General features: G+C 37.1%; 2 protein-coding genes across 6 annotated transcripts in view; one reads left to right on the top strand and one right to left on the bottom strand.

Moving 5' to 3' along the window:
• The window catches only part of MNS1 (meiosis specific nuclear structural 1), a 25,693-nt gene extending 13,101 nt beyond the window's left edge, over positions 1-12,592 (top strand). The window contains exons 11-12 of one of the 4 annotated variants that reach the window (XM_075160150.1): positions 1,377-1,427; positions 6,645-6,661. In XM_075160150.1, the coding sequence (XP_075016251.1) occupies positions 1,377-1,427; positions 6,645-6,646 (53 nt within the window). In that variant the 3' untranslated portion in view covers positions 6,647-6,661. Of the gene's footprint in view, positions 1-1,376; positions 1,428-6,644; positions 8,553-12,482 lie in introns of those variants that run through there. The other 3 variants (XM_075160149.1, XM_075160148.1, XM_075160152.1) reach the window with 3 other exon arrangements.
• The window catches only part of TEX9 (testis expressed 9), a 26,082-nt gene extending 3,810 nt beyond the window's left edge, over positions 1-22,272 (bottom strand). The window contains exons 1-11 of one of the 2 annotated variants that reach the window (XM_075160153.1): positions 21,930-22,272; positions 21,729-21,820; positions 20,713-20,776; positions 19,075-19,141; positions 15,349-15,395; positions 14,231-14,316; positions 12,547-12,725; positions 8,552-8,634; positions 5,954-6,127; positions 1,551-1,685; positions 922-1,056 (exon numbers count right to left, since the gene is read on the bottom strand). In XM_075160153.1, coding sequence (XP_075016254.1) covers positions 922-1,056; positions 1,551-1,685; positions 5,954-6,127; positions 8,552-8,634; positions 12,547-12,725; positions 14,231-14,316; positions 15,349-15,395; positions 19,075-19,141; positions 20,713-20,776; positions 21,729-21,820; positions 21,930-21,980 — 1,113 coding nt within the window. In that variant the 5' untranslated portion in view covers positions 21,981-22,272. Of the gene's footprint in view, positions 1-921; positions 1,057-1,550; positions 1,686-5,953; positions 6,128-8,551; positions 8,635-12,546; positions 12,726-12,972; positions 13,026-14,230; positions 15,282-15,348; positions 15,396-19,074; positions 19,142-20,712; positions 20,777-21,728; positions 21,821-21,929 lie in introns of those variants that run through there. The other variant, XM_075160154.1, reaches the window with a different exon arrangement.

Here is a 22,272-nt window from a genome sequence, read left to right as displayed (position 1 = left end):
AGCAAGTATTCTACTACCTATCCTCTATTCAGTTTCAGCTTCAGCTGCTGAAGAAACTAAAAGGCAGTAGCCCCTGCCCTCCCTTGTATGCCCTGAGGGAGAGGAATGGAGGGAGATATGAAATGAATGTAGAATCAAACGACTTTCAAAATAAGGGTAGCTGCAAGTGCAGCGTGGATGGGAACACGCATGCAGCCACGCAGATGTTACTACATTCGGTGTGATTCAAAGTACGCATGAGATTCCAGGAATTACAAAAGGATGGAGATGAACTCCCCTCCTCCAATCTAGTAAATTCACAGCTAGGATAAGTACTCTCTCTCTCTTTTTTTTTTCCTTCCTTTTTTCGTCTGACACGCTAGGAGATCTGCACCTGGGCAGAATTGTACATGTATAGAACACCTCAGAATATAAATAAAAAGAAACAATGTTAATAGAGAAGGACACACTTTGAGAACCCAGGAAGAATGTAGGTCTGAAATGCAACGTCTCGCTCCTGAGAGGGCACGCTGTCGCAGCTGCTGATACCACAAGTAACATGCGGCAGGGAAAAAACTAAAAAAAAAATCTCACATGCTAAAATGGATTCTACTGACACAGAACCAAAGGGAGTTGCTGTTATTACCTGAACAGTATTTGTTCTTGAACAAATAGATACTCTCGGTCCTAAAGCTTGTCAGTAGTAATCCTTCACCATGACAGGGTATGTTCCAAGTTAGGAATGGGGTCAATTCTAAAGAAGATCAGCCTTTGCTATAAAGCAAAATGTTAGCAATACGCACTAATAAAAGTGAGGCTGCTGCTCCCTTGCATTGAAGCTTCCCAGTCCTGGGGCTCTGGTTTACGTGATTACCTTACTTGACAAAAGGCACATTTAGCTAGAGGTTGTTAACTGAAATATAACAGTACTCTGGTCCTTACCTTTTGTCTCTTTAAAATATCAATTAACTTTAACTGCTTTTTAAAACCTGTCATTAGCTCTCCTTTCTGTTTCTGCAGTTTCTTGTTTTCTGTTTTTAATTCTTCGATTGTTTTGAGTTCTTGGTTAGCTACATCCTACCATGGGAAGAAAAGGAGAAATGCATTATTTATGAAAGTGATGCTTTAACTAATGAAACTTGGTATTACATAACAAAATGTCAAACAGTAGCCACACATGACATTTCTGAAAAGAAACGGGATTAATCAAACTATTCCCACATCAAAATTTAAAAAAAGAAAAGAAAATCTCAAAGATAACAGTCATGGTTTGCCTGTGTATGGATTAGGTGTGTATGTGTACTTCTCCCTTTTTCTAAACACATCTTATTTTCACACAAATAGGGAAAATCAGAAAGGGTATAACTTTATTCTGAACATTTCTTCCTCCTGCATAGGTTGCAGTAGTGTCGTCCGAGATAACTTATCAAGCCCTTTGGTGACTTGCTGTAAGTTAATTTTGGAACTGTCTGTAAGAGACACAATACTTCCAAAGCTGATCAAGCTTTTTGTCTCATTCTAGCATTAGAGAGGGATTACAGATTGGAACTTGTTTTCCGAAGCCACTGTACCTTGTTACTTTGCTTCAGTTTATTCAGCTCCACTTTATACCTTTCTGCTTCTTCCAGGGCCCTGTTTAAGCGAACCTCTGTTGCACTCTGACTGCTCGCAGCCTGCTTTTGTACACGCTTTAGATTCTCTAATTCCTATTTAAGAAGCAAAGGATAAAAACAAACATTATGAATAATGGTATTTTAATGAATCCCATATAGACAACACATTTACAGCAAGGCTTACCCTTGAAAACTTAAGAGTCTGTGGACTTCTTTGGCCTGCAGATAGAATCTGTGTCGAAGACCATTAATTCCACCATTAAAACACCCCCTTTGGCTTTGAAACCGAGCAAAGGGATCTTTCTCATCTTTGTTTTAAACTTCTCTTGGAATAATTGTGGAGCTGATCATGTAAGACCATGGGATTGACTGAAAAACCTTGCATGCTCAGTCAGAAAAAAACATGTTGTTACGTCCACTCTGTGGCAGATTTGGAACGGTGGCTAGCATTTCCAGCTGCTGCTTCCCACCTGTTCCTTTTACTTCTTTTCCCAGAGATTACTACATGCAATTGCCAACAAAAAGCTAAAACAGCCTACTGAAGATGGCTGAGGGTAGCAACTATTTCATCTAGCAGAAAATAGTTCAAGTGTTTATGTCAACAATCAAAACCGTTCCCTCTTGTCTCTGATGATAGTATTTCATAGTGCAGTAAGTGGGGAAATGAGAAAAAGAGACCAAGTTGAGGAACAGAATAATGAGATTAAAGATCAGGGAATATAGATAAAAGGCAAAGTAGAAGAAATTAACAATTCTGGCAGAAAGAGCACATCTTGTCATTTGTGAAAAAGAAATAAGACTTTTTTTTAAAAAGACTATCAAATTTTTAGTCATGGGCACAGAAAGATTCTTTTAACCAAATCAGGGTAGAGAGGGGGCTTCTTGTTAACCTTTTACCCTCATACTGTAGTAATTGTTCTATTTTCTCAATTCCACACCAGCTCTTGTGGTGGTTACTTCTAATTTCCCCATCACTTATCCAAGAAATACACATTAATTGACAAGTGTATGCAGCACAGATGTTATAACTGGAACAGGTATTTCTGGGAAGCTTTGAATCTTCTCCAAAATGGATGAAGAAAACAGGAAAGTAAGATGCATCTCACTAATCCTCCAAAATTCTATTGGTGAATGTGCCTCCTCCAAGACAAAAACAGATGTTGCGTCAACATTTTTATTTTGTTTCTAACCTGTCCACCTGATTGATTAAAAAAAGATGGGTAAAAGCCTGGCTAGTAGGGCAGCAGAGCCCCTCCCTGGAACACATGCATGTACGTGGGAACGCAAATTCGTTTGCTGGAAACTGACCCCCGTGTTTCCAAAGAAAACAAGCGCACAGCATGCAAGCCTCTTTGTCTTCCATCAAGATGATGGAGCTGTGAATAGGGTCAACTAAACCTTTTGTGCTATGTGTTTTATTCTGCATTAATATGAAAAGCTTTGGAATATACCCTTTCAAGAATTTAATGACCAAAAAAACAGTCTGCATGCAATGCAAGTTATGTATCAGCTAATCATATCATTTAATGAAAGAATTCTAACAATTCTTTCAGGGCTTCTTGACATTTACTGTCATACATAATACCTTATCAAGGATTTTTTGCAAGTCATCCAGTGAGGTTATATTGTTAAATATATTTGACTCCAAGTTTTTCATCTTAAAAATGCCTGAAATAAGTATTTTGTAAGTAGGCAAGGTTTCTGCCAGTTCTTCAACACTTTAAATAAAAGCTGGATTAATTTTCTTACATAATGTTTCTCTAAGAGGGGAAAAAACTACTATGTTGTAAACTGCATCCCATTTCAATCTCTGGATTTTCTCCACTGTTCTGAAGTGGCAGAGGCACTTGAATATCAGTAGGGGGTGTGATACCAGAGAGCTCGTCTATGAGTAACCCAGCAGGCTTTCTTCCCTCCCAGTAGCAAGCACACACGGCACTTCTATCTTTAGAAAGCTCAGCAACACCTGTCCACCCCCAAAAACATTTGAGAGAGAATGTTTGCTTAACATCAAAGGCAAATTATAAAATCCCTGCACAAAGCCTTAAAAGGAGTAAGAGCACAACTTTGGTGTTTCCCTGACCTTTATCCAACATTATAGCTAGATTGAATTAACAAGTGAGAGAGAACACAGAGGAAGGAATGTTCTTGTGGATAGGTGGTGAAAAAAGAGGAGAGGTGGTATCATTTATTAAATCAACTAGATGGAAAAAAAAAGAGGAATGCTGGAAAAAAGAGGATGGAAGTTTCAGGGAGCATCAGAATTCAGCTGCTGCCTGAGGTGGGTGTTCCCGCAGAAATGTTCACAGAGACCAAACACCAAAAGAATGAAATGTAAAAATAACAAACTAATTAACATATTTCAGGTAAATAGTGAAAACTAGGTGAGAATCTTTGCCTAGGCACATACCAAAAAAGTAGCTGGGGGATTAATTAAATTGCATAAATCATTGATAATCTAAGGAAGCTTGAGAAAGCATGTATCACAACTTAAGTCTTCTATTATTTATGTTGCAATAGAAATCACAACAAAATCAATAAAAGCCCCAAAATCAGAGGTTACATTCGTGCTATCTCAACTATACAGAAAACTTTCTCTAGCCTGAAAGTATGAGTCTTGAGAGTTTAGCAGTACAGCAGTACAAATTCAGGCCCATGTTCACAGGAAATTGTTTTTAAACATGTCTAGAATTAAGCTACAACTACATTAATTATATAGTGTTGAATAATACTTCATACCTAAAGAATAAAACCGTTTTCAGATTGCTAATTTCATAGGAGATTTAAGCAGTTACTGCAAAATGACTTTTAAATGCATGGTTTTGGCAGTTAGACAATTTTTTATATCAGAAAAAATATGTAAAATAATTTCTGAATTAGCAGAGAACCATTCATTACATATACCTGCCTTTTTCGCCTTCTCAGTATTTTAAAGAACTACCACTATTTGTCAGGATCATGTCTGATCAGTAACTTTGAGAAATTCTAGAAAACACGACCTGTTAGCAATAATTGAAGCAACTGAGGATGGTAAATCCAGAGCAAAGACAAGTGAGGAAAACGACCATATTTTGGATATGGTAGCTGTACAGCAGAAGTGAATAAACTTCTCATCACAACAGACGTCTCCTAAATACTGGGATAAACTTACTAATTGTGACTGTGTACAAGAACCAGCATAGACTGTCTACGGAAATTATGGAAATTGCCATCACAGAAGGCTTTAAGTACAGATTAAACAAACTTATGTCCATGATGGTTTGGATATAATCTATCCTGTCTTGGTTTAAGAGAATGGACTGAATGACTCTGTAAGTTTTTTAGCCCTATTCACTGTGAGCCGATGAGTAGTATGAGGAGTACTATGGAATATTTTTCCTGACAGAACCAACAATCAGGGTACTTATTTAAGGCAACTTAAAACCTCCAAGTATCTGCACAAAAAGAACACACAAACTTAGAACATTTTAGTTTTAAAACGCTAGACTTACATAACATTAAGATGAAAGCATGCTGAAACAAATGCATAGTATGATTATGATTTAAAGGAAGTATAATGAGACTTTGTTAGGCTGAGTTGTGTTCTGTTTTCCCCAATTTTTTAAGTGAAACATTCTCCTGGTTATACTACATGTACTACACAATACTATATGTATTACATGATTCTGAAGGCAACCTCTCTAGCTCTGAGTAATTAAAGAAAAACACATGCTGCTCTTAGATTAAGTTCCAAACAAACAAAGCTGTGTATGCAGGCCATCTGCTACAACTAGGCACGTATACAATTTTGCATATGTGGCCTACAGCAGGAGCCAGGTTAATTTTGATTCATCCAAATTGGAGCGCCTGGTTTCCAAACAGTCCATTTTCAAGAACAAAGACACATCCTTTCCTCTACCTGCAGAAGATCTAATATAAGCTGCAGGTGTTTTTTTTTTCAAAATGTTCACCAGGTTCCACAATTTACAATAAAACTCTTATTACCAGAAGTAACTTTTAACAATTATAATTAAAACTAGAAAAATAAAATTTCCCTGTATTTTTCAAGATTCCTTTGTGAATTTGACAGCAGTTTCTGAAAAGGTTGGTTTGTCTCTTGCGGGTCTTTTATACAAGAATTTAATTTTAAAATACAGAAATATATGATTGTAGAAGCAAAAGAAAAGCAATTAGCAAAATATATTATTTCTTCCTTTAAAAAAGTTATTAGACCATTTAAAAATACAATTTCTAAAACTATTATCAGAGATTGAAATGCTAATGGGATCATTGGATATGAATCTATCAAACTAGGGTACAGAGGGTGATTTGATGCATTTTTTCCCCTTTCGTGAGATAAATGAGACTAATATCTGCAATACCTTTTCTAGTGCAATGACCTCTTGTTGTAACCCTTCACTTTTTTTGTTTGCTTCTTGTGACAACATTTTGTACTTTTCAGTCTGAGAATGTTGCATACTGATTGTTCGTTGCAGTTTGGTGTTTTCTTCTTCAGCATCTTTAAGCCGAGATTTTAAATTCTGATTTTCATCATCCTGTTTGACAGTAATTAGCAAAAAAAACCAACTAAATTATTGCAAGAAAGCAGCAGGATAATGTGATAGTAATGTTTTATAAATAAAAGGCAATAAAAATACACATACTGTAGATATGGAGATAAAGATTTTTAAAAATCATGTTATTTTTAAATGTTTCGATCTTTCACGATGGATTTAACAACAATTTTAAGAAAGGAAACAACTAAGACAAACTAATAAAACAAAACACCAATTTACCAGAACAATACTTCAAATACCAGTAACACTCTTCTCATTTAATTTTCTGCAGTCTTTTACTTGGAACTGTCTTGTAGCAGTATGTAAAACATTTAATTTCTCATAGTTCAAAGGTTTTGAGAACTAACTATCAAAATGTTATAGAATAATATGAATAACAGTGGCACATACATATTTTGTGACATTTGCGTGAGAATAGCTAAATGCACACATTAGGAAAAATTCTGGGAAAAAGAAGAGAATATAATTACTGATAAATCAATCCATTATGTTTCAGGAGATCATCTGGTTTTGACTTAAAAGCAAGCTAATGATCCAGGATACATCAAGTATTCAAATTCAAGATTCTTTTAACATCAAGTGAATCCTGTATTAGCTTCATGACCTACTGGCAATTACATCCCACATCAAGCATTATAATTTCAAGGCATTTTTCTTTTATAACATTTTAAACATTATAAGTGAATACTAATGTAGGTTATTTCAGAGATACATTATGCCCTTCATTTCTTCAAGAAAAAGAAATCAAGGCACATACAGAAATGGAGTTTCTACGAAAACGAGTCTTTCTCTCCTGTCCTCTCAGCCCCCTAGGAATACATGCTTCTTACTTGGGAAATATATGTGCTCTACCTTAAGTTTCATGTGACCGCACACACCTCAGAAACTCCCACTTCTTTGTATTTAAAACAGATTTACTGCTTCCTTATAATAATTGGACTGTGAATTGGAACAAAGCCCAGAATCTATCTCAAGGCTTTGCCAATATGAAATTTTTGTGACCTTATGAATGTAATAAAGTTATTTTCACACCAGAGAAAATAGTACCCAAAATGACACATTTATGTACAGAGTGCTATGGGAGCAGGACAAGAATAGGTACAAGGTTGTCTTCTGTCATCTGTTATAGTAACTGAATTCTGTAGTATTTTTGGCATGGAATGATGAAGTTCAATAGCTACTAACAAAATTGTATTTGATTTGAAAATGAAAATGTCTTTAAAATCTAATGGAACAACTTTTTTCTGATCACAGCATAGAAGTATTGAAATGCAGAAGCAACTGTATTGATAAAAATGAAATAAAGTATAAAGTACAGTTATAAAATATCAAAATCTAATTCCTTCTAAAGATTTTCTCCAGGTACCTATCTCAAAAAACTTATTTAATATCACCCTGCTCCTTAACTCCAAACTAAAAGCTTGAGAGAAATCATATAGGTGGTTTACCATATGTTCTGAATGTCACCATCACATTTGGGCCTGGGGAATAGGTGGAAAAAAGCATTCTGAAGTTAAGAGACCACAACTAAGAATAATCTAATTGTGAAAAATGGAAAGTTAGTTCAAAAGCCTTGCTTGATTACAAATGTATGAAAAAGAGGTGATCTCTCTGGCAAATAGACACAAACTATTTAAGGTTTTACAGCTCAGATGTTTGAGCACCTCATGAACTGTATGAAAACATATTGCCAGACAGTGCAGATCATAAAACTCACTTGTAGTACACTCTAACAGTAAAATATCAGTGTAGCTTCATACCGCCTTAACTTCAGTCTGATCTGCCCAAATATGTAATTCCAAATACAGTCCTTTGCAGCAAGTGTAATCTTGAGAACGGAGAAAGTCTGATTTCTGTTTTGATTACAATATTCCACTTAGAGTGGATCACAGATCAGCAGTTTCCATACTTTTTTCCTACCAAGGACACCAAAAGCACCTGACTAAATTTCTCAAGCTTTTTTATTTCTTATTCTGTCCTAAATATCCCTCTCCTCCCATCACCCAGCTCTGGGCACCACTCGTCTTCTCTCTGTATACCAAAATCTGTATTTGACTGCTACCCTCCTCGTTTTTCTCAGGGTCTGGAAACGCTCTCCTTCCCAGCAGTGATGGCTAGGGCACTCTGCAGCATCACAGTGTCCCTACAGCCGGGGCATATCTTCATTCCCAGTGGTTCTTTCCTGACTCAAACTCTTTTTCATTAAGTATATTTCACAGGCTTTTAGCCCAAGATCACATTTATACAGAAATTAGTATTCTTGACTCCAAATTCTTAGGAAACTAAAAAAAAAAGAACCTTAGTTCTTAATACTTGAAAAGGAAAGGTGAGGGAATTCTGTGGTGATTATTTGTTAAAGGGGAACCTACTCCGTTTCTACAGATAAGAAAACTCAACTCTTACCTTTTTCCTGCATTCACACACTACGCTATCCAGCTCTTCTTGCATAACACGAAACTTTGCCTTAAGAAATCTGATTTGAGCTTCTGTGAACATAGTAAGTTACATTTAATATCCACAAGTACTCATTATTCAATGCAGAAAAGAAGCAAGACTCACTTTCACCTTCTTGTTTTTAAAAACACACTTCATTGTTTGTAATTATTAAAGAGAAACAGGCAAATAAAAACTGAGATTTCTACATAGATGTTGCAAGTTTCTCATTCTTAGTCAAATCTTTGTAGATTTTTCCTTTTAATGACTGAACTCGACATCTTTAAAATGTAAAAGACTCATAATTCTCAAAATTGAAACTCATTGGAAACTTTCATCATACTATGCTATACATTACAGCATTCCTTGAGATTGAAGTCAAGAAAACTGTATTGTAGGGTATGTCTACATTGCAATCAATCTGTAGCTCCAATTTGTGTAGTTACACCCAAAGTAGTTTTAAACTGCTCACAACAAGGAATTAAATGTAGACTGCAAAACTCTCCTAAGAAGTAAACACCCCTCCCACACAGTAGTCTATGCTTTTTAAAAGTACACTGCTAACATCATTCAATTAATAGTTTAAAATTAAACCAATTTAATCACATGTTTTTACCAAATGAAATCCTTTCTTGCTCTTGGACAGCTAAGAAACGTACTACTGTCATGACAAAACAATCTTTTGGTTTTGTCATCAAAAAACATCAAATAGGAATGTTTCCTATTCCCCACCACTTCCCCAGATCATTTGCAAGGAACCCCCTCGAACTTCCACAGGCACAAAGCATGGAAACGGTATTAGGATCAAGTTGAGCAACACAGGAATAACCATTATTCACAGTAGGTAAAAGGGGAAAAGAATAAAGTGGAGGAGGAGTATCTAGAGCTGAATGTGAAGGGATGGATGGGTACATGTGTTCATTTGCTGTAATAGGAATTTTCTTTTTTTTCATCCACCTTCCCTTATCAACTGTCAATTGCAGCGTAAGTTGTAACTCTGCACAGGCCAATAATAAGTAGGATTTAGGAAAACACCACGAAAAAATAAGATACAGACTGACTTTTTTCCTCCTGTTACATCCTTGCTAGCTTCTGGTAACTAGTGGCTATCCTGAGATGGAGACCATACTGAAGCCATCAAGATTAATACTCTTTCATGTACTTCTATATTATGAAGTTGTTTGATTTTCTTCATAAAACATATTGTAGTTTGGCATTCACAATATCCTGTGGCAATGAGCTGGCTAATTTAATTATGCATTATGTGAAAGACAGACACTTTGTATAGCTTGCTTTAAATCCAATTTAATGTGGCATTTACTAGTCTTTGCATTACAAAAAGACAGCTTTCCCTTTACCATTACTGTTTTCATTATAGAATCTTTCATATTGCCCTTGATTGTTTTGTTTTCAAATTGAAGATTCAAATTCAAGTCGTTCCACGCTTCTGATTGCTACGATATACTCTTTCCTGTATCTTTCCTAGTTCTACACCCTGGTTTTGAGATGGGGTGTGCAGAACTGTGTCTCATACTCAAGATGGGGTAGCATCAATTATATAATAGCATAATGATAACAGTACAGTATTTTGTTTTCTGTTATCTTCTGAAGGATTTCTAACAATCAGTTTGCCTGTTTCACTGTGAACAAGCAATAAGTTTATGCTTTTGGACACGTCTTAATTAGCAATAACTAAACAAAGTCCAGCTAAGTACTAGGTGTAATTGGAGTTGGTTTTTCTATCAATCAGCATTACTTCGCACTTTTTAATGCTGAATATAAACCTCCATTCTATGACCTCACTCAGTACTATGAGAGTCTTCTACAACACTTGAACGTCAGTTTTAACTATCCTAAAATCATTGTTTCTTATACAAATTTATTTACCAGCTATCGTTCCTTTTTTTCCAGAGTATTTTTCTCTATATGGAACAATGTAAGCTCCATGACAGATCACTCTAGGACTATACCACTACTTGCAAAAACCGGTTGTTTCTTTTTACCATTTTGTTTCCTCTTTTACTCATTTATTAGTCCACAAACAACTTCTCTTCTGTCTTAAACAGCTTTGTGTCGTTATGAGCATTTAGTAATAAACCTTGTTGAAAATCCAAGAGCACAACTAGAACCAGATCAGCCTTGGGAGGTGGCTATGATCCAAAATTAATTTGAATTCTCACAAGAGGTAAAGATAATTAAACAATTAGCTTCCTAATTGGTCAATTTTAATCACCTGATGAGGCTGATAAGGGGGAGGGGTATCACTTAATAGGATGGTCTGAGGTTACAAAGTAACCAACAGTTTAGGCAATGGTAAACAAGAAAAGGACATCTGAGAGACTGCGATGCCCTACAAGAAAGAATAGGTGTCTTGACCTCCTGAGATAATCTGAAGATTAACATGAAGTGTGACAACACATTCAGGTATTCTGTTCATATGTGTGAGGGTATATTAGATAAAAATAGAGCTTCATCTTCAGCCTTCTACATGTCTGTGTGCTTCTATCATTGCTTGTTACTGCAGAGTTGAGTTATAACCTACAAAAACAGCCCCCTGAGAAAAACAGTGTGTAAGTTACCGTGTTGGCAGAAAAATGGCTGCACTGTGATAACCTGTGATCGTGAAATAAAGATATGGAATCTCAGTCCAGGAACAGCACTGCAAGAAGCCCAGGGAAAGGACAATGCTATGGAACCTTCTCAGCACGTTGGCCTGAAAAGTCTAGCACAGGCTCATAAGCCTAAGGAATCCCTTACTAGGAGATTCCCACTAAAGGATCAGCCCACTCTGTAACAGGGCCTGTTTAGTATCTACGTCTACTTTCTTGTGAAAACTGTAGCTGTTCTGTGAGTTTGACACTGCTAGCATGCTCTGCAGTAACTTATTTAGCATATTAAGGAGGAATTCAGAGTGTTCTAAACAGTCAATATCAAATTTAAAAAGCAAAAATCAATCCAGAATATTTTCATTTCGTCATTAAAGTTACAGAAACAATTATTAATACTCAAATATGTGCCCTTGTTCCACAAGACCTGATTACTAGACACCAGTAATAACTCTTCTTGAGTTACCTTGAATTTATGTCGTGTAAGCTTCCAATGCAGTCCAAAGCAATTTATTTTTAGTTCAGGAACAAGAACTATAAAAAAGATACCTGAGGATCTGTTTTGGGAGACTTCTAACAGAAAACTTGCACAGAATTACATGAGGTTAGAAATCAAGCTATTTCTGTGTTGGCATGCTTCTTGACATCAAGCTGTGAGATTAAAATACGAGGTTTGGGGCATTTTGTACTACTGCAGTGAATCTCTGACTTCATGCTTGCTTTAGCATTGTAAGAAACTCCATAAACCCACTTTTATCACACCAGAGCCAAGAAGACAGATGTGCATCATGCCTTCAGCTTCACTGGCAAATGCTGCAATCCCCTTTCCTACTCTATTTCTAGGACAAACATAAATACACCGTTTGGACCGGGGAAGTATCTGGAGAATTCTCATTCAAGCACTGCAGCTGAAACATTACTTCATTTACGCCACTTACTAAGATCCACAGCATTGATCTGAAGAAAGGCTTTTTTCCCTCTAAAGGCGGAATTTGTGCAAAGGACCGAAGCTCATCTTTTTGGAAATACAAGCTTAGCATCATGTATTTCTATTTCCCCAGTGAAATGAATCAAATGTTATGCACATATTCAACATATGTAACCACCCAAATGTCTTCCCACAAAGGTGGAAATCAGGATAAAAATTCACTTTTTCCCATGATTATTCATATGTGACCTGATCTTCCTCTAGGACGACATAAAGAAGAAAAACTTTCTTTTTTCCTTTTCTGTTAACTTAAGGGCTTTAGAACTTTCCCTGTAATTTCTACAGAAACTCTTCCTTTTTTCCCCAGGAGAACCCATTTCTAACAGTCAGCAAGTAAGAATAAAAGCACTTAACCATGGGAGGAAACCTACCTGCTCCAATTTCATTTCCAACGCTTGGAATAATATCATCATCTAGACAATCTGGTAAGTCTCCTCTCTCTAGTTTTTCTTCAATTTTGCTTATTGTTTTTGCTAAAGAAAAATCTGCGCAATCCTCCAGTACTGCAACATCATCAGCACTTTGTACTTCCAGGTTTCTTATTTTTGAACTTAAAAAAAGCAAACCCTAGATTTTAAATTTATAATACAAAAAAGAAATTTACAAAAATATAGCATATTTGCTGTTTTTAGGAGTACACAGAGTTATTTACCTAATGCAACTTCATTGCTCACATTCGTATGAAAGATGCATTGATGGCAATTTCTCATTGTCTTTATGTAAGATACCTTTACCACATTCCACATAAACAATTACAAGATTTTATATATTATAATGTAGGAGCAGAAAAACAGTACCATTTTCTACTGAGAAGATTTTGGCATGGTCTTCTCATCCAACAACTTCGTAACTAAATCAGAGTAAAAGAAAGAAAGCGAAGAATGTTCTCTTGGCTTTCCTTCTATCCTCTGCCTTCAACTCTGCTATTTTTCCCCCTGCATATTAACTTTTCTAGAACTCTGTCCTCTCTAGCTATACTCCTACCTTACCACCACAATTTCTGTATCATTATACCTGGCCTAAGAAACTTCATTGATCCTAGAAGTTGCATACCAAAATTTTCATAAAACCAAAACACACGGTATGCAACACATCTGCTACACAGGGTATCTCCTCAGCTTTCTTTTATAAAAAGATGACATTAGTTCCCACAGGATCTGAAGCTCCTAAGTTCTTATTCCAATATATCCTCCTCCGAATGCAGCCCCCAAACTCCTAGCTGCTAACTTTCTCCCACAACTTTGGGTTCACCCTGCAGGTCTAAATCTCATGATGGGGTGCCAGCATAACAGCCTCCCCTGAACTGCCCAAGGCAGGTCCAAAAGGTCCACAAGTGACTCCCAAGTCCTGAAAGACAACCTTGGCCTATGTCAATTCCATGTTCCACCACGTTGCAGACAATTTTCATCCTATTTTGGTATTTGTCCATATCTTGTGGCAGTTTTAATTTGCTTCCAGGATTTTATGCATTTCTCTACTTTTTTCTTTTGTCCAGATCTCCATTTCTTGCTTTTACAACCTTGAATTTGCTATCTACAGAGCTGAAGCTTTTCAGCTTGAAACCCCTGCAAGTTGTGGTACCATTACTGACTCTCTCTTGTCCTGTGAGCTCAAGATTCACCGATATAGGGGAGACCCTTGAGGGCCTCATGTTTCCCATCACAAGTCTGATCACAAATCAGTCTGCACCACCTAAGCGTGCTCTCTCATGTTGCCTCGTATGATGTATTTCCCACATGTATGCTCATTAGACATCCTTTCACTGAAGGAGTTAACAGAGCTTAACTGTCAGCCTTGAGAAGTGCTTGAGCAGAAAGCAACAGTTTCACTGTTGTAATATTAATCACACATGTTCACTAATACTTTTTGGTGCTCGATGCAAGTAAACAGAGATAGCTACATGGTGGAGCTGACTGAGGAGGACCAAAAGTTTGATACATTTATTTATACAAATATATATAAATGTAGAAGCATACATGAATAAAAATAACCTGATAGACAAAAATAGCAACTAAAATATTTTATTACAAACAAAAAGAGATGTGTATAATATACCTTGAAGTTGTTCTTTTTCCCTTACTTCCAGAGTACAGTCTGTTCTGAGCCGTGGGCATGGAAGCGCATTTCTTCTTGTTTGCTAGCTACAAATTTTTTTCAGAAAGTAGTGATTTTTTTAATTAGTTAGAAATTACTTTTTTCTAGTGTTTTTTGTGGTTTTGTTTTTCTTTTTCATATATTCAGACTCAAGGATACTTTTCAAAGTATGCTTTTCAAACTTTCAAAAGGACAATTTTCCAATTTTATTTGCACTCGTCTTTATCTTGCAACTTTCACATCCGTATGCCCAAATTATAACACATCCAATAGCCATTTGCTTGTGGGAGTTTTTGCACACATACTCATAATAAATTCATGCATAAGCAAGGCTCTCAGCTATTATCAAGATATTAACTATCGGACTGTCAACTGAGTGCCTTTATTTGAAAAATGCTTATCATACCTTCAAAAACATGCTATTTTTATGCATTACTTTAATCTTATAAATTCCCTATAGAAGGAAGATCTAACAATATTTTTGTTACTTTCACTCAAATAAATATTCTTGAAAAATTAGGCTTTTTCTACTGTATTCTGATAAATAACTGAAGACAGTATTTTGGAAGCTTCAGCTCACCTCCTAAAAGATTCAATGTAATTGTAATTAGAGACTATTGAGTTTGTTCCTAATCTCAATCTCCTTTCTCCATTATATTTCCCTTCCTGTATTCAGTTATTTTGACTACTTGTTTGTTATTACATCTAGAAGACAGTAATACTGCCTTTAGTATTATACTGGTGGGGGAGGGAAGGGAAGAAAGGAGGAAATTACTTTTGTTCTAATATTTTGCATTTGGAATTCTTAATTTGATGTTCAAAACACTGAACACTTCTGTCAATGCTTTACAGACGAGGAAACTTAGAACACAAAAATTAAACGTGATGTAAGTCCACTTAACCACCAGTGGCACTGAGAAACCCTGGTAACACTCTCCCTATAGCACTGCTTTGAACATCATCTCCTTTTGGCTTCCCACCCATGTAAGTCCCCAGTGTAGCACAGCCTCAAAACCAGAAGGAATATGTGGAAATTATACTAGAAGAGAAATTAACCAGGATAGTTTTGACTTTGATACCTTGACGTGAGTGTATAAGAGATGAAACTTCAGGACAGAGTGGACCTCTGTAGGAAAAAAAAAAAAAAAATTCACTGAACATGTATAACAAAATAAACATTTTACAATAAAAATTCAACACACACCCCCGTCAGAATCAGGAGAATAACATTTTATATGTCTCGAATAAACAATATAGCTAAGATGGGAACATATACTAAGTTCAATTGTAAATTCAGTCTCATTCTCTGTCTCTCCATTCTATCTCATTTGCTATCTAAATCACCTGGTGAGTCTAGGGTATCTAGTACAACAGTTTACTTATGTACCAGAATCTGAATCTCGACTCTTGCAATTCAGGCGATTGCTGCAACTACTGGCTTATTAGATCAATGTCTCCCTGTACCAGGGAGTACTTAGCCAGTATGCAGGGTGTTATCAGCTTCAACAAGAGAGACTGACAATCCATTACCAAAGATCACCAACAGCTCAGTGGTTAATACGCCTACCTGACACACAAATCCCTGAATTAATACAAAGTAGATGAAAATATAAACCAGTGTCCTCTACATCCTAAGTGAGAGTGCAATTCTATGCTCAGATTGGCTGTTGACATTGACAGGGACTATCAAGTGAATATGAGGTGGGAGCAATTTATAAATTAAGCCTCACAGAATTTTCTCTGAAATACATATTACAAATATTGTATCCATTTTACAGATGAAAAAAAAAAGAATAAAAAAGCAGCTTTCTTATCTGCTTATTTGGCTGAAAACCATGCTGCTTGGTAACTGAATTTTAGGTTAAATGACTACTTTTAAAATCTGCTGGAAACAAGCAGAAAGTTTTAACATGCTGTGTACTATTCAGGTCAAGTTTCTTGTCTTTTTTGCTTTCAGAATGAGTTATGTGAATCTGTGTTATTGCACTGAAAGGCTACTTTTTTACTACCCTTTATAATTTTTTACTTCCATTAAAATGCTGGTTTATAAAAGATTTGGAATAAAATTTAAATTTCAGGAACATCAAGTCACCTCAATTTTTTTGTTCAGCTGATCTGAGCCAATGTTTAGATCTTGCCTTTAAAAATTTCACAGACAGAATTATCTGCACAAAGCTCCAGATTTTATTAATCCAAAAAAAAACCTGGAGAAATCGTCTGTGTGTGGTTGGCAACAGACTTCAAGAATAGAATGATTAGTTTTTGTCTATTTACCCTATTTTCCTCATGCTTCCTTCCTATTGGCTAGCTTTAGGAGCATGCAAAAGGTGAGGATTTGCTGCCACAGAAATAGCAGTTATATGTTATTCTGGAAGATATGAAAATACAACACTTTCTATACTCAAGAAAACAATAATGTTCTTTCCATCAATAGATTAATTTGTTCCTACTACATCTGTTGTCTCAGGGCCTTCTTTTTAAAAAAACAAACAGCAAAACAAAACAAACCCCCTCATTGTTCCCTAAATTCTTCAAACTTGTTTAACCTTAATGGTTTCTTTCCTTTTCCCCATACATGACAACCCATTTTTAAAACCTCATAATACAGTTCTATAGTAGCTTGTTAAGTGAAATTAATGTGTAAATCCTGAAAAGGTATACAAATAAGTAGCTAGAGGATTGTGGCAACACTGAAACAGAAGCTAATGTTTAACAATTCCATCCCTGCATGTAAACACGACATGCATGCGCATGAGCAAACCCTTTGTGTTTACTAATCCTATTCAAAGCCTATAGCATGCTTGCCCATGCGCGTACAGTTCCCATCGCCATGAGCCTGGCAATGCTCTGAAGAGTGAAAGTGTAAACAAAAGCTGATTTCAATGTGGTGTCACTGGAGCTGCTTTGTCTCTATGTAATTCAAGCTCCTCTGCAAAAATTATGCTATAAAAACTCCAGAATAACTTAGTTTAAAATATACATTGACTTGGAAAGTGACTTAAATATTTGTTGCCTTTTTTTTTACTTTGCTTACTCATTTTTTTCTCTTAATCTGTCTTTTTTTTTTTCCCCTTAATCTGTCTTTTTTTTTTTTCTGCTGGTACTACCTCTTTCTTTGCTTCAACTTCTCCCCTTCTTTCCAGTTGCTTTAGTGTTCTTTCTCCTTAAAGGAATCAATGGAAATTTCAAATGGATATTTCAAAAATATCTCAAGTGCTTCCATTAGATTTATGGCCTATCTGCTTGCACAATTTTGAAAGAAAAAAAAAATTTATTTAAATATTAAACACTTGGAACTAATCTAATTGAATGGCCTCAATGTTCACTCATGGATAATCAGTGTGCCTAACTCCTAGCACACATTTCTAATTTTTTTCACTACAGCATGGGATTTCAATTTTTTTCTCACATAAATGTTTACCAGAACACAGACTGTGGTTGTTTTAAGGTGTTTTAATTTATGTAGGTAATTGGTAGATCAGCTGCTACTCTGACATGCTGATTGCCAATATTTTTTTTAATTTTTCCAGCACTCCCATTTATTTCAAATGTATACCATCAAAGCTGTTAATTCCCTTTGTGGGGCTGAATCCTCCAGTCATGTTACTTCATAGAACAGCCCTATAATTCAACTCCAGTTTGAAGTTCTTAAAAATCTTCTGTCTACTGTTCAAAATCCATCTAACAGAGCACAAAAATAAAGCAAAATCCAGAATTTGTTTGAAAAGCATGATTATACTGATAACACATGGAGTTTCTTTTTTTTCCCCTGTACAACTGACAGATATGGCTTTAAAATAGCTCAGGAATAATTTTAACTATAGTAGCAAACTTTTGGTGGTATAGCCTGGCTTCTATCAGACTTCCTGTTACACCTTTCTGTGTACTGAAAAATCCTTTTACGTTCATAAAAAAATTCACTTTTTGTTTTCGCTTTTACTCTGCACAAAAGTAATTATCTGATCATCTCTAGCAGACTTTGATATATACTATTTCAAAACAGTTTCCCAACTGCAGCTTAACATTTGAAGCACCTTGTAGTCTGGCCCTGTATCTTTGTTATCCAGATTAGTGACATCATAAATTTAGGAACCTACCAGATCAGTTACTTGATAAGCTGTGTATTAGTCTATCTTAAATTCACCCACTTCCTGTACTACCAATATACAAACCCTTGAACAACTAAGTAAATAATAATGCCTCTGAACAAGAGAGTAAATACGGCTATGTATCCACTCTAGGGCTAACGGGTTTGAACATACAGGCCAAAACCCACTGTGGTATGTATGTTCATACAGGCCAAAGGTATGCTGGCCTCAGAAGTGTAATGGCATCCAGGTTCCAGAGGGTGGCAGCTGAACGTTTGCCTGTCTTACGTTTTTGTGTTTGGTTTTTTTTATCAAGCACTTCCTGTCCCAGGAACATTTAGGCCAAGTTAGATGTGAACCAGTATCTATTTCTTCGCTTTGTCAGCTGAACTGGTTAAAAACCATCTACTGCTGAGTATCTGCTGTTTTGTACTGTAAAGAAACCTGTTACCTTACCTTGCTTTTTTACAGATGTCAGCACTACTTAGCATCCTAGATAGAACATTTCAGCAAAATTAAGACTTCCTTGAAATAACAAGGAAGAACATTTACTTAGTATCAATTGTTTCAAATAATAGGAAAAAATTTAGAGTCCACCAATCTAGTATGCTGCAAAGATAGACAAAACAGGAGCACGACTAGGGTGCAACTCAGGGTGTGCGAGATCAGTGGGAAAGATTCCCTGCGAATTATATGCAGCAGTTGTAAAGCACATACCTCTGTCTGTCGTCTTCACATGACATAGTCTGTACTGAAACTGGTCTAGATAGTATCTCCTGTTGGCCTTTCTTTATTAAAAAAAAAAAGTCAATTTTGGGGGAATATAATCCATTAAAGATGAATTGCATATTTGTAAATCACAGATCACAACAACTGTAGTCTACTATGGAAAAGAATGGAAACAATAGTCTTATTGTGGAGAAGAGCTTCTCAAACTCAGGAAAAGATGGCTAAAAATTAAAATGCCATTGCTATCCCCCAACATTTATTTCTGCTCCACAACATATAATTGCCTTTTGCCTGTAAAACTTTTGCCCAGCTTAACATCATCTGAGATGCTGTTACCCTCCCTCCTTTTTCTCTGAAATACAGGAGTAGCAAATGCACAGCAGGTGGAACAAATTTTCAATTTTCCATATTGCGCAATAAGCCTTAAAAATAAATCTTTATTCATGCAATATGACCATAATTGGACACTGATATGTTGTATGTACTTTAGACAACAATTCAGTCTGAATATTCAGATAGATGTTGCTAAGTTACAGTTAGAAAGCATAATCTAGAACAAAATGCAGTTGTCCTGTTTGGCATTCATTTGGTTTTTTGGTTTTTGGTTTGTTTTTTTTTAATTAGACTGTTTTTCTTTTGTTGTTATATGTATATCTGTGCAATCTGGCAGTGCCATGTGGTATATTAAGTGTCCTAAGAATATTTGATCTTCTGCTGTATTTAGAGAAGGAAAAAAAAAAGTGGTTTTGCTGTTGCTATTTTTTAAGGAAAAGAGACTAGATGCTATTTTGGACGCTTCATCTGCTTCTGTTCAAATGCCAAGCAGTTAGCCTCAGCTTACCACAGCTCAAGAGAAGAGTATGTTTTCACAGGACATAAAAATGAAGTTTCAACAGTAGGAAAAGTGCATATAACTATAGCTTTCCAGAAGACTTAATAATTTGCTTTTTAAGCCTTATTTATTTGAGTGAGTGCACTTACAATTAATGTATCTAATATACAGAGCACCTTCTCCAAACTGTTTTGGGTACAAACCCTACCTCCTCCGTTCCCTTTTTTTTAATTTGTCCAATTTTCACATAAAAACTTGACTCTATCTGGCACACAGCCACACCACTGTTAAAAGACAATACTGACAATAAACAGGAAATTTTTCTGTTTTAAGAAAGTTTCCTTCTTACTACATGTTTTCTATTTATTGTTGCTTATTCTTTGTGTTTCTTTTAGCTTGAACAATACAGATCCTATTTCACTAGGATGTTATTGCAACAGTATCTGGTTTTCAAACACTAATTTTTTTTTAGTATTTAAGACATAAAACCACCTACAGATACTTTTCTTAAACATCATAAACAAGTTTTTTATGTGGTTTTAGGTATATATCTGCACAAATGCTCTACGCACCTGTGTGAACATCTACCTACCTGATGAAATTATATAAAAACTACTTTTGTATGTGTTTTTAGTGTAAGTTTACAATTTTGAAAAAAAAAATTAAAAGCTTAGATGGCATTTGAAACCAAAATACTTTTAGTTGCCATGGTCTAAATAATTTCTTTTGAAACTTGACCCTGTGTGCACGTGAACCAAGGCTAAGTTATGTAACAGTCTGCATAACCTACTCACCATTACTTCTTCAGCATGACGCACCAGTTTTTCTGTTTTTGCTTCTAATTCTGCATTCAGTCGCCTGAAAGAGTAAGAATGCTTGTCACTCGGTTTTTGAAAGATTTAAAAGCGTGACAGTATCTCTGCCTGAACTAAGTTAAATTTTAATAAATCCTACAAAGGAACACTGAAATATACTTCAGGGTATTAACAAAGTTATGTTTCAACAATTTCCTGGGTTTCTGTCAAATCAATAGTAATAAAACACCTATACCCATTAAACAGTAAGGTTTAGACTATAATTCTGAGAGGTAAAGGGTGTCCTTGGTTTTGGGCATGTCATTGCTTAATACACATTTTACGTCCTTGTTTCCTCAACGCTTTCTGTTTTTAACACAGTCCTTACCTTAGGTATACTTAGCAGCAGCGGTTGGGGAAGGAGTCGTGTGATTACATTACCTGATCACATAATTAAAATGAGTCGCTATCCATATGTACAGGTTAAAATACGCTTGTGTTCTCGCATGCTTCACTTCATAGTTTTCATGCAGTGTGACTAAGTGAGTTTCTGAGACGTGGCTCCTTGTACATCCTCACCATTCACAGAGACTGAGAACTGACAGGTAACAGAGCGACTGCTTTTAAATGTGCTTTCACTGCATTTGTCACAAGCTTTAGAGCTTTTAAGCTTTTTTTTTAACAGGCTTAAGCACTTACATACTCTAAATTTAAAAGTAATGTCAGTGTTTTAAATGCAGAAAAATCTAACGTCCAGTGCTGCGGGATCGAGGTGAGGCCTAGAGCCCCGCACCGCCCGCCCCGAGGCGCCTGTGTAAAACGGCGGCAGGAAGGCCGTGCCGTGCCGGGAGAAAGTCAGAACACCGCTGTTGGTACTCTGATCTGTACGCTTCGGGGCAACTAGCGCAGGGACTCGGATACAGGGCGTTAACTGTGAACTCCGCAGGACAGCCCGCAGCGAGCGGGGTAACGCTGGGGTGACAGGGCCTGGCCGCCGCCCCCGGCCGCCTCCTTACTTGTACGCCTCCTCCTTGGCCAGCAGGTCGCCGCTCACCACGCTGGTCCCCGCCGCGGCGGGCGGCAGGGGGCCGCCGGGCGGTCTCCGCACCTGCAGCGAGGACGAGTTAGTGTGCAGGGCGGGCACGGCACGGTCACACTGCCCTGCGACCCTCCCCGCTGCCCCCGCTCGTCTTCCCGTGCCCGAGCCGCCGCCTTACCCGGGGCAGGCCCCCGCCCCGCCGGACCCCGCTGCCGCCGCCCGCCGCCATTTTGTTCGCGCGGAGGCTGCTGCGTGGCGTCGCCTTCGCCAGGGCAACCGGCTGCCGCCGCGGGGGTGGCGGCTCTGCCTCCCGCTCCTGCTCTGCCGCGGGGCCGAGGGACGGCCGCCCTCGCGGCTTGCTTTCCTCCCCACCGCGGCCTGTAGCCCTGGCCAAGCCTCCTGGCACTGCTGGGTATGGAGGGCAGGGACAGGGGCAGCCACGTTTCAGTCCTTGCTGCCAGGCAGTGGGGAGCTGAAACACTTCGTCCCCCTTTCCCTCGCACAGTTCGGTGCCAGCGTGA

This window comes from Calonectris borealis, chromosome 11 (genome assembly GCF_964195595.1).
Source record: "Calonectris borealis chromosome 11, bCalBor7.hap1.2, whole genome shotgun sequence".
In the NCBI taxonomy this organism is placed as follows: domain Eukaryota; kingdom Metazoa; phylum Chordata; class Aves; order Procellariiformes; family Procellariidae; genus Calonectris; species Calonectris borealis.
The sequence above is the reverse complement of the archived record's forward strand: the minus strand, read 5'-3'. Positions and strand labels throughout refer to the sequence as shown.